Source organism: Enhydra lutris, unplaced genomic scaffold (assembly GCF_002288905.1).
Source record: "Enhydra lutris kenyoni isolate GAN:26980312 unplaced genomic scaffold, ASM228890v2 scaffoldscaffold18, whole genome shotgun sequence".
NCBI classification, from domain to species: domain Eukaryota; kingdom Metazoa; phylum Chordata; class Mammalia; order Carnivora; family Mustelidae; genus Enhydra; species Enhydra lutris.
The window spans coordinates 24,340,315-24,358,933 of NW_019154102.1; the positions used below are offsets into that span (position 1 = coordinate 24,340,315).

Here is an 18,619-nt window from a genome sequence, read left to right on the forward strand (position 1 = left end):
CTCCTCTGTTAGCTTGCCTACCAGCTAACTCACGGTGGGTTGTGCTCCCATCTCTAGACTGACTATAGTTTGGAAAGCTCTTTCTCTTGTAACTTCAGCTAAGGCAAAGAGGAGTTTCTAAAGTCTCTGTTCTGAGAAACTAGGGAAAGATAATTAGGGGCAAAGGGAAATATTATAGAATATGAATTTCAGAAAAATAACTCCACCCTCAATTCCTTTTCTCTCTTTAACCTTCATTGCTAAAGCCCTGAATCTAGTTAACTAACCTTGGTCAGCCTCCATTTCCTCATCTGTAAAACAAGCATTAATACTTACCTTGCAGGGACGCTGTGAGGATTAAATGAGAAAGACACATGTGAAAGCACTTGTCACAAAACCTGGTAAATGGCTGGTATTCAGTAAATGCTAATTTCCTTCCCTTTGGACATTTCTTTTTCCACCTTCCATTTAGCCTTTTCTTTAAACAGAAGCTGTGGTCTCAGTGCTGTCAGTTTGCTTAGTGGGACAATGGTCTGTTAAATGACTAATGAGTTATCATAAGTGCTACAGTTAAGATACCTAAACATTACCATATGTAAACACCCAGTGCCAGGCAGAAAAGCAGTCCCTATCAGGCAGGGGTTCTAATTTCCTTTGTCTAGGGTAAAGCGCTGTTCTTTTTCTTCTCCTGTTGGCTTGGTTCTCCCCTCCACCAGGGGAGATCCAGGGAGTTGGGGACAGGGTAGGAGGGCTCTCTGGGATTCTGGGCATCGTGGGGAGGAAGGGTAGTAGGGAGGGAGCCATACCTTTCTCAGGGCCTGGCTCTCCCAGCTTGGGTGGAGCCGGCCCTGAGGCTTGATGAAGGTGCTGCTCAGGTGTGAGTACAGATGGCTCCAAGCCTGCAAGGGGTTGTAAGAGGGCTCTAGTTCCAGGCTGTCCAGCAAGCTCTGAGGAAGAGAGAAGAGCAGCCTTACCCAGGGAACTTGAAGTCACAGAACACAAGATGTCAGGCAGAGACCTTGGAGTGTGAGAAGCTGGAGGATGTGTGAAGACCCAGCGCTTCACTGAAGACTGAAATAGATGTGGGTCCCATTGGGTGTCCTGGCTCCCAGATCTGAGTGCTTGTGACGATGTACAGTTCCTGCAAGAGTGCAACCTTGAATAGTTAGGTACAGGATGTACTCTGGCCCCAAGAAGTGTGTCATGGGATCCTGAGAGGGGTTGGAGTGCTGTGAGGGTTACAAGGGAGCCAGTGAGCACGGCTGTGAGCGAGGCAGTGTCCAAGGCCTGGGGGTGCTCCCAGTCTGCCCGGTGAGTACACTGAGTTCTCTGCCTGGCTTGCGAGGTGAGCACAGCCTGAGGACACACAAGCGCAGCATTCCTGAGCAGTCAGGTTTTCCGGCCACAACATCCTGTGCCAGGAACCACTGGCCCTGAAGTGAGACGCTGAGCGAGCCACAACTACTCGTGCCCACCTCTCTCTGTATGCCCATGGCTGCCAAGGCAAGAACACAATCCCAGGCTCTGTCCTCTCTACACGTAAGCCAGCGATCCAGCAGTGATGTGGTTCCAGTTCTCCCTGCCCAGAGCCCCTCCTTCCGCCCTCAACCCAGGGAGGCTGGCAGAGGAAATCCAGAATCCAGGTCCAAGGAAGAGAGGAGGAGAAGGGGGAGGACTGAGGGAAGGGGGAGAAAATAGCCAGCAGCACAGTTCCCTCTGTTGCCTGGGTGTCTCATTTTGAAGCCCTTCCTATCCTGGGGGCCTGCATTGGCTATCTTTTCCTCAACAAAAATAGATGCTCACAAACAGGTACACCACCTCTGCACACACACAATGCAGAGAAAGACCGGTGGGAACACAACATCACACAGACACACATCACATTACTGACCTTCCGCCACCTTCTTGGCAAAACCACTTCTTTCTCTGCACACCAGTCCTTTCCCCCACAGGCTTCCTCCTCTCCCTCATCCTTTTCTCTGACCCCCAACTCTTCTCTCCCTCTGTCTGTCCCATGAGATCTGAGCTCCACTTGCCTCCACAATCTTAAGGCTGTCATCAGGTGGGTCCTCAGGCAGCCGCGGGAAGGGGCTGGGCAGCATCAGTTCCCGTGTGGCCACTGCCTTCACCAGCAGAGTGGGGGAGCGTGATGGCACAATCACATAGAAGGTGCTGGCAGGCTGCCTCGGGCTGTGTCCTCCGCTCAGGGGCTCCCCTTTGGCCAAGAGCAGCCATTCTCTTTTCTGAAACAAGGACATATGTAAATGCTGGTTCACCTTCAGTCTTTGGCATGTTTTAAAGATCAATCCCCATCAAGACTCTCCCAAGTTCCTCTGGAGGTGTCAGGGAGGCCCAAACCATTTTACTCTGGCCTGAGAGAGAGGGACTTCCTGGCTGAGTTGCTAGTGCCCCAAGGTACTGCTCTTCCTCCCAGCTTGGAGTTGTACACAGAAGGGTTAACGATGCAGAGACAAGTTAAGAGATGCCCTTTAACCTGAAGTAGGTGTTCTCTCCAGAGATGGCTAACATATTACTCAATGGCAAATGCAGAGTTTTAAGAATTGTAATTCTTTTTTTTTAAAGATTTTATTTATTTATTTGATAGATCACAAGTTGGCAGAGCAGCAGGCAGAGAGAGAGGGGGAAGCAGGCTCCCCGCTGAGCAGAGAGCCCAATGCGGGCCTCCATCCCAGGACCCTGAGAACATGACCTGAGTCTGAGCCGAAGGCAGAGGCTCAACCCACTGGGCCACCCAGGCAGGCGTCCCAGGTGTGCTCTTTTAAATCAGGCATGGGAATAAGGCAATTTGCTGTGGTAGTGCTTCAAGGGAAACCACTAAACTCCATGAAATGTGGAGTCAGGATTGTTACAATCATCTGTAAATTGTGCCCTCTTGCTGAAGGTTATCATGACTTACACCTGGCACAAACGTAACAGCCTCCCTGCTACAGAAGATGAAAGAAAGCACAGTAGCTCTACCCCACTCTTAACTTACACAAAAAGTTGGAAAAAATAATATGAGAGGAAAGGCAGACGGAGGAAAAAAGATCTTAGGGGATAAAGGAACATTAGTGTCTTGTGGAAGACAAGTGGAAAGTGACACAGAGAAGCACACTAAAAGCCTTGCTGTAGCATTAATGCTATACCCCAGGGGCAATATGCTGGGTGGAGGTGGTGTGGAAGGTTCTGGACACTTAAAAGCAGTGTTGTTATTTTGTGCAGCACAGAACTCTGAAGTCGTCTGGTAGGCTGGGCAGATGGTAGGTACCTTCAGAAGTGTATCCTTCCTTAACATTTTGCTTATATTTGGTAATGTGCTGTCTTCTTGAAGAACAGATCCAAAACGAGATGGGAAGTCTACTTGATCCTTCTCAAATCCATTCAATTGTAAATAGATGATGTAGAAATCATGGTTTGTTTATGTGTGTGTTGGGGTGGGTGGGGGGATTTGCCCTTGTTCTGAGGACATGGCCTCTTTAGGCCTGGAAGGGATGTTCTCTGGAAGGGATAAGTAGCAAGTGGCAGGTCACTCCATTTCAATGGACTCAAGTAACTTCTTTTTTAAAAATTGTTTTATTAACATATAATGTATTATTTGCCCCAGGGGTACAGGTCTGTGAATCATCAGGTTTACACATTTTCAACTGGTTCAAATAACTTCTGATGTGGACCAGGCTTGGATTATTACAGTTATTCAATATTCTATTTTTATGCTGGTTTATCCATTGTTTGCAAATTAGTTTATCTATTAAGAATGTATTGATTCTTTTTATTTTTTATGTTTTATGACTTTATATCTTTTTTATGTTTTATGACTGTTTATGTCCCAAGCACTAGCCATGAGTATATAGAAATTTATTAGATGTGTTCCTTGCCCCTTGAGATCTTATAATACAGTAAAGGAAAAGTTTGTAAATTAATGTTAGTCCAGTATTTAGGATGACCAACTGTTCTGGTTTGCCTATTTCTAGTACTGAAAGTCCTACATCCCAGGAAACCCCCCAGTCATGGGCAAACAGGGGTGGTCAGTCACCCTTCTAAGACTTCACAGAGCATAAAATATCTTGGCACAGTGGCAAGTCCCTTGGGGACTAAAAATATGGAATAGGCATTTTTTTGGTCCTTTTTTTTTTTTTTTAAAGCAATGTGACATTACTCACACCTTAGTGTTATGGAATAAGTTCATGACTGCTATACTGTGGGGTTACTAAGAAACTTTGAATGTTGCACACAGAAAAATTATGATCCCTAGAATTTGAGCATATAGGCTTTGAGACAATAGCTAAGTTTCTATTAGAGAAATAGTATGCAGAATTGACAGAAGACTCTCAAAAGTAACTCCTGATGTGTGGAAAATCAGAAGACGGGCAAGAGATCAAGTTGAAAGGATTTTACAGAATGCTAAAGAACATCTGGGCTGATTCTCATTTACAGAGAGGTTAGCAGAAGGCTCTGGAATTAAGAGAGGCAAATGCACTTGTTAGAGTTTGATAAAGATATTAATTTGTCTGTAATTCCTAGGAGCATTTGGGGAAAGGGAGAGATGGGGAAGTTGAACTTTAAGGCCCTTATTTTGGACTCTGAATTTCTAACCCCTTCTTGGATAGCATAATGGCACTAGAGATCTGAAGTACATGATTGAAGCTTGAATATGTTACCCAGGTCATGGGCTGACTTGTAGGTACAGGCAGTTGTACCTGTGATGGAAATGGTTTGTTGCCAGAGCAGGTATGCGAGGCTGAGAAAAGACATAGGGATGTCCCAGAGGACTAGCTTTTGGGGTCCTCAATGTGAACAATGCTAAATGATGATAGATGACAGGATATGATTTTGCTCATCTAATTTTTTAAGATTTTATTTGTAAATAATCTCTACACCCAACATGGGGCTTGAACTCAAAACCCTGAGATCAAGAGTCACATGCTGTACTGACTGAGCCAGCCAGGTGCCCCTTTGCTAATTCTAAAATAAGGAGAATGATTAGATGTTGAATTTACCAGAAAGCAGGTAAAAATGTGTCTGTATTTGTTGTGTTTGCTATAGAAGGTGCTAGGGAGCTTAGATTTTATTTTTATTTTTTAAAGATTTTATTTTTATTTATATGAAAGACAGAGATCACAAGTAGGCAGAGGCAGGCAGAGAGAGAGAGAGAGAGAGAGAGAGAGAGAGAGAGAGAGAAACAGGCTTCCCGCTGAGCAGAGAGCCCAATGTGGGGCTCAATCCCAGGTCCCTGGGATCATGACCTGAGCCGAAGGCAGAGGCCCTAACCCACTGAGCCACCCAGGCGCCCTGGGAGCTTAGATTTTAGAAGGTGGAGACTGATTCTGTTTAGAACAGGTATGCACAGGGGCAGAGCTGATGGGCATACCATGCACCAAGCTCATTCTCCCCCATCTCTGCCTTAACTTCTGATTTCTAAAGCTGTGAAAGAAGGTGTGGTAACCACTGCTGGTTGACTGGCCACTACTTTCCTGCCCCTCTCCCTTCTCCCTTCTCTCTGCACATTTTTCAGGCTTTCAGTGATTGGTCTGGGGTGACATGTGACCTAGATTTAAATAATGAGACATAAGCAGAAGTTGCCGTGTGAGACTTCTGGAAAAGCTTTGTAATATGCTGGCAGGCTTTTTGCCTCTTGATTGATTGTACTCCTTTTTCCTAGGACAGGACTTGATCTTAAGGCACAATAGCCACCTGAGGATCAGGCATAGGATGAAGCACATTTGCTATGGATGCTGCAGTAGAAAAATGCAAAGATCCTGGGTCTTTGATGGTATCAGTGTCAGAATTGTCTGTTTCCACACTTCTTGTTATATCAGAAAAATAAATGTTTAAAATTACTCCAGTTAGAGTTGGATTGGCTTTCTGTTAGTTGCAGCCAAAGGAATTCCTTACAGATAGCAAAGGAAAAGAAGAGGATATAGCTAATGGGGAGAGAGCAGTAGAAACGACAAGTTTAATGGCACCGGTATAGGCCTTGCCAGGATGGATGGGAATTTATTATAGCAGGTAAAATCTTTAATCTCACCAAACTGACATTTCCTTGGTCTGCCATCAATATGATGTCCTGGGACCAAATTCAGCAATTAGTTTTTGGGAAGTCAAAAGTTATACATGGATTTTTGACTGCATGGGAGGATGGTACCCTTAACCCCCTATGTTGTTCAGGGACCAACTTTATATATCACAACCACAGGGGACTTATCCCAGGAATGCAAGGTTGGTTTAATACCCAAAAATTAAAGAAGTAATACACCATGTTTCTAGAATAAAGGACAAAGATTACATAATCATCTCAATAGATGCAGAAAAAGCATTTGATAAAATCCAAAACCCTTTCATGAACAAATTAGAAACAAAGTGGAATTTAACTTGACAAAGGGCTCTATAAAAATCCCACAGCTAACATCACAAGTAGTGATGAAAGACCAGATGATTTGCCCCTGAGGTCAGGAACAAGACAAAAATGTCTGCTTTTGCTACTTCTATTCAACATATACTGGAGGTATACTAAAGACAAGAGGCCTCTTTACCACATTTTCTGGACTATTAGGACTCTAGGATTCTGATTATGAGCCAGAGAGAGGCACTCATAAAAATATTGAGTATGTCGGGGCACCTGGGTGGCTCAGTGGGTTAAAGCCTCTGTTTTCAGCTCAGGTCATGATCCCAGGGTCCTGGGATCGAGCCCCACATCGGGCTCTCTGTTCAGCGGGGAGCCTGCTTCCTCCTCTCTCTCTCTGCCTGCCTCTCTGCCTACTTGTGATCTCTGTCTGTCAAATAAATGAATAAAATCTTTAAAAAAACTTTAAAAATATTGAGTATGTCAACATCCTAGTTCTTGGGGATTAATACTTTCTAAAATTGGGTTAGAAAAAAATACAATAATATGACATTTTTCGTATCAGAATACCCTCTTTATTACTGCTGTGAAGGTCAAGATAGATGTGAGAACCAGGTACATGGGTGGATAAAGGACAAAAAAGATGAATGGGGGCAGGCTGTGATGGGGAAAGAAACAGCTTTCTAGTGAAGATATTTAAGCAGAATCTGGAAAAAATGGATAGATATTTGTCAGGTAAAGGCATACTGGCATACTGTTCCCTAAGAGTATGAAAAAAAAGTATGGAGGTATAGGGAAGTTTGGCATATTTGGGGGACATTTAGCAATTTATTAGTGTGCATGGAGTAAAGGATGGAAGGGACATGGTAAAAATTGAAGCAAGAGAAATAGACAAGGCTGAGTCACAAGAAGCTCATGGATCCCATGCTAGCCTGCTGTCTATTCTAGTGTCTGTTTGTTTCCCATGCAGCTCAACACTCTAACTTCATTCTAATTTTTTTTTAATGGCTTCTGACCTGCTATCACCCCACTCTCAGCTTGGATTTTTATACTTGACTCTTCGCCTAATGTAACCAAGGACTTTCCATTTCCCCACCCATTTACAGCCCAACCAGGTCATTGCCTATGTAGTTAGACTCCTGCTGGACACATCCTGGCTCGAACTCTGTCACTTCTGTGGCCAATTAGGACAGACATGGCCTGTAAAGCTCTGGAATGTTTCTCCAGAGACTCTGACATTTTAAGTAGGAAACTGAAAGACCTAGGTGGTATTTTCATTTCTTTTTCTAGTTTATACAGACATGACTTTGTAAGAGAAATGAGGATGTGGAAAGTGAGTCATTAGCTGCATAACTGGGACTACACAGTAGGATTTGGTAATTGAAATTATGTTTTCCTGGTGGTGGATAGATTCATCTCATAAATACTTAGGAAAGTTAATTATATATATTCTCTACCACATTCCATAAAACAGTTATGCCAGTTTAGAAAAATGCAACATTCCAAAAAAGATAAAATACACAAGGGATTGGGCAAAAGAAAAATAAGGGTAGGGCAAAAAAAGTGCCAAGATTAGGTAAGCTCAGAGAAATGCAAACCACCCACTTTTGCTAAAAGGGAGCTCCACAGCTTTTCCTGATAAAAGTGTTTGGGAAGTTATCTTATGGGTCCTTACTGAGTAGTAAATGTACTTCAGAGAACTCCTGCAATCAATATAATGAATTTCATGTGGCTATAGAGTGGTTAAGAGTTTGGGTCCTAGAGTCAATAATTTCTGGATTCCATCCTGGCTTTACCAGCTATGTAATCTTGGAAAACTAATTAACCTCTCTGGGCCTCAATTTCTTCATTTGTAAAACAGAGATAATGATTCCTACTTTAATAGATAGTTATGGAGATTATATAATTTAATATTTGTGAAGTCTCTAGAACTGATTCAGGCACACACTACGCAAGTATTGAAATTTTTAACAAAAACATATTGAATAATTATTAAATAATTTTTATTAAATTTTGTGAAATTAGAAGTAATTTATAACTCTTAGATATAGATCGTTGAAACTTCCAGAGAATGAAGTAAAAACACATTTTTCTTCTGTGGTCTGGATTGATCTAATAGTGAAATTTATGGGAATGGATGGATGGCAGATATCTTTCAGGAAGGGCCTGGGAATGGGTTTATCAAGAGCCTTGCTTATCTGATGAAGTGATATTTTTCTGAGGAAAAGGAAGTAAAATACTCAAATTAAACAAAATCATCTACAAGGAGGATGGAAAGATATAATAGTCAATTCTCATGTAAGAAAATCAGGGGATGGAATAACACGTAAGGCTGAAGTTCACTAAGATTTAGAGCACATGTAAAGTGTAATTAGAAAAGTTACCCAACATTTATAGTTGATGAGGACGGGTGGGCTGGCACTTATGACTAGAATTTAATTATGGGAGTGTGGACTTTGCTCAGAAGAACTACTCTAAAAGAAGGGGCAGAGGAAGAGACAGCATTGAAGGAACTGACCTATGCCTATAGTTGTAAGAAAACCCAGGAACCTGAAAATGAAAACTTGGTGGAGCCAGCCAGTTTACTCTCTGGCTGAGAGTAAACCAGAAAATGTATTACAGACTGCCTAGCCAAATAAGAGGTGAAAAGTGGGGGAATGAGTGAACATTTAATAAGTATCTCCTTCTGCATCCATGTGGGATGGAAAGGCCAGAAGCATGCTTGTTCTTTAGCCTAGAACAACTAGAGAAGTTGGAATATACAGTAACCATTTGTCTGAAGGCATGAGGATGTGCTGAGACAATGAAAATGAGAGGTAGCTAAGTTTCTGGAGAGGAAGAATCCAGAGAGATGAGGAAATTACGGCAACTGCTTTTACCTTGAGGGCACATGTTGATTCTGAGTTGGAGGAAGAGCAGGTGGTAGCTGAGAATCTAGGATTTGCATATGCTGAGGCACTTGCAAGGGAACAGAGAAACCAGCAGATCTTTTGGTGGAGACCAGTCAGGGGTGGGTGTGTGCTCAAACCAATTTTTCTCTCAGCGCATTTACCAAATATGGGGGCTACATGGAGCAAGAGGCAAAAACATCCAAGAGAAAGACTTTAGAAGCAGAGTATTTGAACATACATGATACAGAGTGATTAGAGTTGGAATTGTCCAAGGGAAAGGGATGCACATAATATATCAGGTTTCATTGGAAAATCCTGGAAGGCCGGGAGCAAACCAGGGTTAGACTGAGCCTTAGTAGGATCACAGTCCAGCCTGGACTCAGTACAGCTTCTTTTTTTTTTTTTTTTTAAATATTTTATTTATTCATTTGACAGACAGAGATTACAAGTAGACAGAGAGGCAGACAGAGAGAGAGAGGGAGAGGGAAGCAGGCTCTCTGCTGAGCAGAGAGCCCGATGCGGGGCTCGATCCCAGAACGCCGAGATCATGACCTGAGCCGAAGGCAGAGGCTTTAACCCACTGAGCCACCCAGGCGCCCCTCAGTACAGCTTCTTAACAGAATAGGAGGATTTGTCACCACTCTATCTGCATAGCACAGGTCAGGATGGACCCTCTCTGGAGGTATACCAACTGGAGCCTCTGCAATTTATTCAAACACACTGAGCATCTTTCATTAGAATATTACCAGGTGCACCAAAAGACAGGCTCACCTGTCTGAAAATCAGAAGAAAAAAGAGAGCTAAAACAAAGCCACAGGTGATCCGGGTATTGGGATCAACATACAAGAACTTCAAAATAGCTATGATTAGTATGCTCAAGAAAATAGGTGAAAAAGATACTTTGGGTGGCTCAGTTGGTTAAAGAGTCTGCCTTTGGCTCAGGCCATGATCCTAGGGTCCTGGGGTTGAGTCCCACATTGGGCTTCCTGCTCAACAGGGAGTCTGCTTCTTCCTCTGCCTCCTGCTCTCCCTGCTTGTGCTCTCTCTCTCTCTGACAAATAAATAAATAAAATCTTTAAAAAGATAGTTGAAAATTGAAGAATATCTCCAGAGATTTAGAATCTATTTAAAAAAAAGAAGAAACAAATGTAAATCATAGAACTGTTAACCAACCATTACATGCAAATCATATGCCAGGCAAAAAGCTAGGTGCTTTAAACATGCAATATTATTTAGCAAACTTCAAAACTATATGACCTATATCTTATTGTCCCTATACAGTATGTGACAGGGACAAGAGTTATTAATGTGTGTCTGTCGTGCACCTTCTCCCTTTTTTCCATTCTCCCCCACTCTACTTCTACTCACAAAAGGAGAAGGCTTGTGAATTCTATGCCTGGATGTTTTAAACAGGAAGAAACAGACAGGACCTGAGGGGGAGGCAGACTATGGCAGACCCCTCTGGGCTAAGCCAATCTATAGAATATGTATATAGCTGAGAGAAGGAGGAAGAAGGTAGAGGAACAGGGACTGGTGATGTAGACAGTTTTATTTTTTTTAAGTGTGTGTGTGTGTGTGTGTGTGTGTGTGTGTGTGTGTGTCTGAGAGAGAGAGAGAGAGAGAGAGAGAGAGAGAGGAAGGCTCTTGGAATAGCTCCTGGTTAGATATAATTGAGGAGTAAAGGACAAATATTTGAGAAATGTCATTGTGGGTTATGAACTATTTCCTCTTTGGTGTTCTTTGAAAGCACAAATAAATTTTAAAATTACTTTTTGGCCTCTGGATAGTGCTTCTTTGTATACCATTTATGCAGAGATTAGCCAAATGGGGCCACTAGGTTTGTTAAGGTTTCAAATAAATGAATATACTACTGTTTCATGGAGAGGTTAAGTATGTTACCTGAATTTAACCAGTTGGGGAAATAACGAAACTGTCAGGAACCTAGGGCCATCTGATTCTGATGAAGCCCATGCTTTTCATGGGCAATACAGACTATATCTTTCCTCAATAGATTAGAAGGCTGCCTTGCCTTGACTTCTCAAAAAAAGAGGAGAATTTCTACTCTGAACCTAACTTTGACTAAGGCTGAGAAATTAGTTGGTAAAATGGGAATGTGGTAGAAATGCCAGGAAAAGGCCATCCTGTTATCTTGGAGTCAGGTAGTCAGACTTATATCACAGACTTTAACCCAAATCATAAGACCATATATTTGAAAAGCTAATAGAAATATGCTTTTCCCTAAAAAGAAAATAGAGCACAAAAGGTCTAATGATAAATAAAGGGATTCAGAAAGACCTCACTGCAGAAGTACCATCTGGGGGCACCTGGGTGGCTCAGTGGGTTAAGCCTCTGCCTTTGGCTCAGGTCATGATCCCAGGGTGCTGGGATCGAGCCCCACATCTGGCTTTCTGCTCAGCAGGGAGCCTGCTTCTCCCTCTCTGTCTGCCTACCCCTCTGCCTACTTGTGATCTCTTTCTCACCCTCTCTCTCTCTGTGTCAAGTAAATAAATAAAATCTTAAAAAAAAAAAAAAAAGAAGTACCATCTGAATTGAGTTTTTCAAGTTGGGGTAGGGTTTGAACATATAGTGAGAGAGGAGAAGGAACAACATGAACAAAGTTTCAAAGGTGTGGCAATTTAAAGCTTATATATTAATTTGGCTGGACTCTATGGTACACAAAAGGGGATGATGGGAGATAGACTAGAGTTTGAAAACTGGCTAAGGAATACAGACTTCAAAGTATAATCAATAGTAAGCCACAGAATATCTTTAAGCTGAACAGTGGCAGGGACAGTGCTGTGTTTCAAGAAGATTAATTTGGTGGCAGTATATAAAATGGACTGGGAAGGGAAACACTAAAGGCACTGAGACAAGAGATTGTTGCAACATTACAGGGAAGAGATAAACAGATTCCAAACCAGGATAGTGATGATAAGAATGGAGAGGAGAGACACATGCAGCAGATACTATGGGGAGAGAAGAGGCAAGGCTTACGTTGCTGGGTATTGGCACTTCCAAAAAACATGTGGCAGTCAGGGGGAGTGTTTCAAGAAGATTAACGTGGTCTAATAAACAGGGCAAATTAGAGGAGGGAGAGACTGGAGGTAGGGAAACTAGTTAGGAGTTTACACAAGTTTACAGCCTTGGTGAGAATAAACAGTGGGAACAGGAAGGAAAAGACAGTTATAACTCATCTTACAAGAAGAAAACTGATATGACTTAGTGATGAAGTGTGTGTAAAGGAAAAGAAGCCTACAGGTCATGAGGTTTCAAGCCTGGGTGAGCAGACAGGGGCGGTGCTGCTATTAACAGAAAGACAGAAGTTAGAATGAGAAGTTAGCTGGAAGGGAAATGTCACAGTAAGAAACAGAAGATGAGAGTTACACAGGGAGCTGAGGACATCAGATTTTAAAAGAACATATGAAAAAGGTGTAAGAAAGACTAGAAAACCAAGGAGTTAGTGAAGGGCTGAAAACTTGTAATATAGGATCAGAGAGGTTCAAACTCTAAATAAGGTCTGGTCACAGAGTAGGTACTGGAAAAAGATTTATTGTTGAATGCATCAGAAGAGGCTTGTGGGGAATTCTCCCCTCTATAAGTAGGTTCAAATTCTGACTTGGCCACTTTGGTAGCTATGTGACTTTTCCTAAGTCACTTGATCTCCATAGACTTCAGTCTTCTACATGTGTAAAAATGGGGACAACCATCCCTATCACACAGAATTAATGTGAGGATTGAGTGAGATAAATTATGCAAAACACTTGGTTAAGTGACTAGCCCCTAGTAAGTACTCCAAAAAAAAAAGGTAATCTATTAGTGATGGGTCAACCACACACTTGTGAATTTCCACGATAGAGGAGTGATAAGTAAGAGTCTCTCTGGCCTGTAGAATGGTACCTGGCATATAGTGCTCAATAAATATTTGTTGAAGGAATAAATGAATAAATAAATAAACAAATAAACATTAGATCCTCAAATGCCAAATTCAGAGGCAGGAAGAGTCTGATTTACATATGTAAAGCCATTTTTTATTTATATATGTAAAGCATATTTATATATTTAAGCCAGGAGGGACTAAACTATTCCTTCCCATCCTTATTATTATTATTATTGTTATCTTAGATTTTATTTATTTATTTGACAGAGAGATAGAGATTACAAGTAAGCAGATGGAGGGAGAGGGAGAAGCAGGTTCCCTGCTGAGCAAGGAGCCAAAGCGGGGCTCGATCCCACGACCCTGAGACCATGACCTGAGCCGAAGGCAGAGGCTTAACCCACTGAGCCACCCAGGCACCCCACGATCCTTATTTTTAATGGCTACATAATATTTCATTACTTGGCTGAATTATTGTTCCCATAACCCTTCCCTTACTTTGACTTAATCATTTCTCTATTTAGGACATTTAGGTTGTTTGAATTTTTTACTACTGTAAATAACATTGGGATAAGCACGCTGGTCTATATATCTCTGTTCCTTTTGCTGATTGTTTTCCTGTGCTACATACATTCCCAACAATTGAATTAAAGTTTTGAAGTAGCTATCTCTTTCCAGAAAATTTACACTCCTTCCAGCAGTGTACTGAAATGCAAATGCATGTTTAAAATGTCATGTACTGTAAGAATGTAGGGCAGCCACTTGAGGGAAATTCCTCTCGAGTGATGCAGCATCTCTGAGACCCTGAGGAATGGGGTGGAGTAAAGAGTCAACTGAGCTGTTGGGCTCTGATGGTCAGGATGTATCTGTTGTCTCCGCTCTGCCGAGGCAGGGGGTGCGTGTTCTTCAGATAGGAAACAGGAACTCTGTGGGTGGGCCTAAAAGGGAGTGTGGGCTTTGAAACAGGAAAAAAGAAGCCTGCTTCTGATAGTGAAAGAGACACATTGCTGTGCTGGTCTAATCATCTATATGCTACCAGGTCAAACTGTTCCTCTATTTCCACTCACAGTTAGACCTGTCCTTGATTATATTTGCAGTTGTTTTATTTTGCTTTCTAAGTGTTTCATGCTCTTTTCTAAGTGTTTCTAAGCTCTTTCATGTTTTTCCATTTCAGGAAGTGGGCATCCACTAAGATAATCAAATCAGAAACCAAGCAGTTATTTGATACCTTCCTCTTCCTCACTCCCTACATCCAATCCTTCACCAAGTTCTGACACTCTCTCTAAAATATGTCTTTTTAAAAATGATTTTATTCATTTATTTGACAGAATGAGAGAGAGAGCATAGGAACAGTGGGGAGCAGAGGGGGAGGAGCAAGAGGGGGAGGGAGTGGGAGGTGGAAAGAATTTCAAGAAGACTGCCCACTGAGCAGGGAGCCCGATGCAGGACTCCATGTGGGGCTCATCTCACAACCCTGAGATCACAAACTGAGCTGACGCCAAGGGTCCAATGCTTAACCAACCGAACCACCCAGGCGCCCCTAAGATATTTCTTTAATTGGTTTACTTTTGACTTCCAGCATTCTAGTCCAAGCCACCATCATCTCTTGCCCAGAATACAGCAATGCTCTCCCACCTCATTTTCTTGTTCCCATTCTTGCTTCTGCCAGTTCATTTCCAACGCTTGGTGTAAGTAATCTTTTAAATACTCAAATCATCTCTCATGATTTCTTTCTGTACTTAAAGTACAAGGTCCTGAACTTGACCTACAAAGCTTTGCATGATTTGATCCCTGCTCACTTCTCCAGCCCACCTTTTGGCTCTCTCTCCCTCGATTTCTTTATTTCAGTCACAATGGCCTTTCCATTCTTGATTCTTCTCTCTTTCCAGCCTTGGGGTCTTCACACATGCCTTTCCCAGGCATTCTCTTTCTGCCACCCTTCACTTGGTTAATTCCTATTCCCATAAACTGGTGGGTCTCAGTTTAAATGTTCCTTTCACAGAGAGGCTTTCTGGCAGCAGCCTTTTCTTTTCCTTCATAAACTTCTCACGATTAAGTATTTATATTTATAAATTATATTTTATAATTATTTAATTTATATTTATAAAATTCTGAATTATAATTATATATTCTATGCTTATTATATATATACAAATATATATATAAAATTCTGTTTCTTTTATTACAGAGTAAGTTTCTTGAGGCCATGGATAATGTCTATCATGTTACCACTGAATATCTACAGTTTAGCAAGATGTCTGGCACAGTCTAGGTGTTCTTCATTTAAATAAACCATAATGTCTAGCCCAGTGTTAGAGAAGTCTTAAAATATAGTTACGTATGGAAAATACTGTTTTCACTTAAATGTACAAAATTAGGGATTTTCTTTTTTCTTAAGTTATTTTATTTTATTTATTTATTCATGAGAGACAGAGAGAGAGGCAGAGGGAGAAGCAGGCTCCCCAAGGAGCAGGAAGCCTGATGCGGGACTCGATTCCTGGACCCTGGGATCATGACCTGAGCCAAAGGCAGATGCTTAACCATCTGAGCCACCCAGGCGTCCAAAATTAGGGATTTTCAAGCTTAGTGTCGTATAACTGAGCTCGGGAAGTATTCTCTATTGCATGAAACCAACAAAGGCAAGTAATATTTAATCTGTGTTTCAGAATATCTCCAGTTTTTTCCTGTCCTCTTAAGAATTGGGACAGGTTTGGGATCAGGGCAGGATTAAGCTAGCTACTTTTCTGTGGTTGGTAACTTAACACTGTTCTTCTTCCTCATCTGGGGACATGAATACTCACCAGCAGGCTGTGACACAAGGCATGGAAGTGTTGCTGATTTGTCTCCAGCTCATTCCAGTCCAGCTGCCAACAACTTGTGGGTCTGAGGATGAAGGGCAGTCCATATGTCAATGACTCGCAGATCCCACTGGAATTTAGAGCCCTGGCAAGAGACAATGGCCGTGAAAGTCTCCTCAGTGATATGTACAACCTTGACACCAGATCAGCTTAAATTCAGCTTATATCTAAGACTCTACCGTGAAATCCCTTGGGTTAGGGCCTGTGAATTAATCAACTTAGCATGGCCAGCACCTAGCAAGGTATCTGGCACATAGCAGATTCTCAAAGCCTGTTAACCAATGAAGGAAGCACCATCATGAAAAGCAATCTGATGGATGTTTCTTCTCCTGAGCTTCTTTAATTCCAAGTGACCTTTCTGGGGATACCCCAGAACACCCCTGCTATAATAACCATGTAATATGATAGTATGCTAACCATCTGCACCCAGTCCTGGCTCTCTTGTGACAAGTGCTGAGAGAAGACGCATTTAAGAAGAGGGTAAGGGGGCACCTGGGTGGCTCAGTTGGTTAGTCGTCTGCCTTCAGCTCGGGTCATGATCCCAGGGTCTTGGGATGGAGCCCTGCGTCAGGCTCCCAGCTCAGTGGGAAAACTGGTTCTCCCTCTCCCTCTGTCTGCTGCTTTGCCTACTTGTGCTCTCTCTCTCTTTCTGTCAAATAAATAAATAAAATCTTAAAAAAAGAAAGGATGAATTGGGGTGCCTGGGTGGCTCAGTCAGTTAGGTGTTGACTCTTGATTTTGGCTCAGGTCATGAGCTCAGGGTCATGAGAATGAGCCCTGCATTGGACTCTGCACTGGGCATGGAGCCTGCTTAAGATTCATTCTCTACCTCTGTTTCCCTCCCCCCCGCCCCTTCCCCCTGTTTGCTCTGCTCTCTTAAAAAAAGAAAAGAAAGGAAAAGAAAAGAAATTTAAGAAAGTTCCCCAAGGGGGCACCTGGGTGGCTCAGTGGATTAAGCCTCTGCCTTCGGCTCAGGTCATGATCTCAGGGTCCTGGGATCGAGCCCCGCATCGGGCTCTCTGCTCAGCAGGGAGCCTGCTTCCTCCTCTCTCTGCCTGCCTCTCTGCCTACTTGTGATCTCTCTCTCTCTGTCAAATAAATTAAAAAAAAAAAAAAAAAGAAAGTTCCCCAAGAAGCATCTGCAGTCACACACTGGACAAGCTTACCTAGATACTTGAGCACAGACATGGTGATAGGAACTAGGAAGCAGTAAAAGTGGTCTTTGCCATCATTGCTAATTCTACCCAAGAACTAGTTCCTCTGGAAGCAGAAATTCTAGTACTTAGAGAAATGGCAAGGCAGGAGTAGATCCTATCTACCATCTTGTTCCTTGAAGGTCAGACCTCTGTCCTGATGCCTAAACACAGTAAGGTATTCAATATGCAGTTGCTGAATGGATAAACATGGCTGATCTTGTTTTTCTTGGTGCTCAGAGACTTTCTGGATTTGCAATCCTCATCCAGGCTTTAGAATATCCTACTGAGGCATATCTTCTACCATCTGGCCGTTAGTCTCCACATGCTGGGCAGCCTGAGCTTGCTCTTTCACTCCTATAACTATAGTTTCTGCTTTGGAACTGACTCCCACCTGGCTGACACTTGGAGATGCCCTCTACCTCTGAACTTCCTAGCTGGAACCAGTAAGAATAGGCATTTGCATGGATTGGGGAAGTTCTCTTGTCCCATACTTGATCACCCGGAGCTTGTAACGAGAGGCTGACGATTGGGAGGCCATCTGGTAGAGTGTGCTAAAGTCTCCTTTGGGGTCATCCATTCTCAAGGAGCCATCAGCTGTGCCAGGGAGCAGGGATGGGCTGAGGAGTCGTTCTTGGAGATCACATTTCAGGCACACTACAATAAAAATGGCATTGGGGGAGGGACAGTTTGTCACAAGTTACCTCAGGCTACATGATTAAGAGACAACATCTGCTACCCATTCCACATTCACCAGGCAAGTAAGGCTTGGGAGGAGGCAGGGGAGTAGAAATAGGAAAGTATGACTGGTTTGGAAAGGCAGAGCAGGTCTGGACCTACAGAATTGCTCAATACAATAGTTAACTAATTTTCTGTGTCTGATATGGTTTTTACTTCTTTTACTTCTGGCCTGGCTGAGCAGTTGCCTCATAGTGAGAGATCTGGCTTATGATCCAGTCTGAGAGGAACATGGGCTCTCTGTGGAGGAGGCAGCTAACACTATGATATGCAGAGGCCCTTTGCAATCACAGATGGAAATCTTGCTTCTGTTGCTTCCCTGTAACTAAGCTTTGGCAAGACTATAGGTCAGATGAAGGAAGAGCAGGAAAGCAGAAGTCAGGGAGTCAGGTGACAGCTACTGTTTCTCTGTGGGCTCTTCTAGGGACATTCAGGGGAGGGGGAGGAATAAGTTCCTGAAATGGTGTATTTTTTAATTCCCCAAAGAAACCTGAGAGTAGAACCTTCTGCAACCATTCTGAGGGGGCTTCACCTAGGTATGAATTATTCATCAAGGTATATTCGCATGCCACAGTGTATAATGTGCTATTGCTCTAAGCTTGTAGCCCTGATACTACAAAGTTGTTCAATAAAATGTATACAGGTTTGAATACTGTTAACAAACATGATGTAAAAGCAGAAGTAGAAATAATGTAGAAAAGGAGATAGGATGGCAGAATAGAGGTCAGATCCAGCTGGCCTCCTGG

The 18,619-nt window shown here is 42.7% G+C and overlaps 1 protein-coding gene across 1 annotated transcript in view; it reads right to left on the bottom strand.

Annotated features, from left to right (window-relative positions):
* Window positions 1-15,861: 15,861 nt before the first annotated feature.
* LOC111148156 (meiosis 1 associated protein) overlaps window positions 15,862-18,619 on the bottom strand; it is a 54,432-nt gene continuing 51,674 nt past the window's right edge. The window contains exons 5-6 of the mRNA XM_022504598.1: window positions 17,630-17,792; window positions 15,862-16,027 (exon numbers count right to left, since the gene is read on the bottom strand). Of these exons, the coding sequence (XP_022360306.1) occupies window positions 15,862-16,027; window positions 17,630-17,792 (329 nt within the window). The remainder of the gene's footprint in view (window positions 16,028-17,629; window positions 17,793-18,619) is intronic.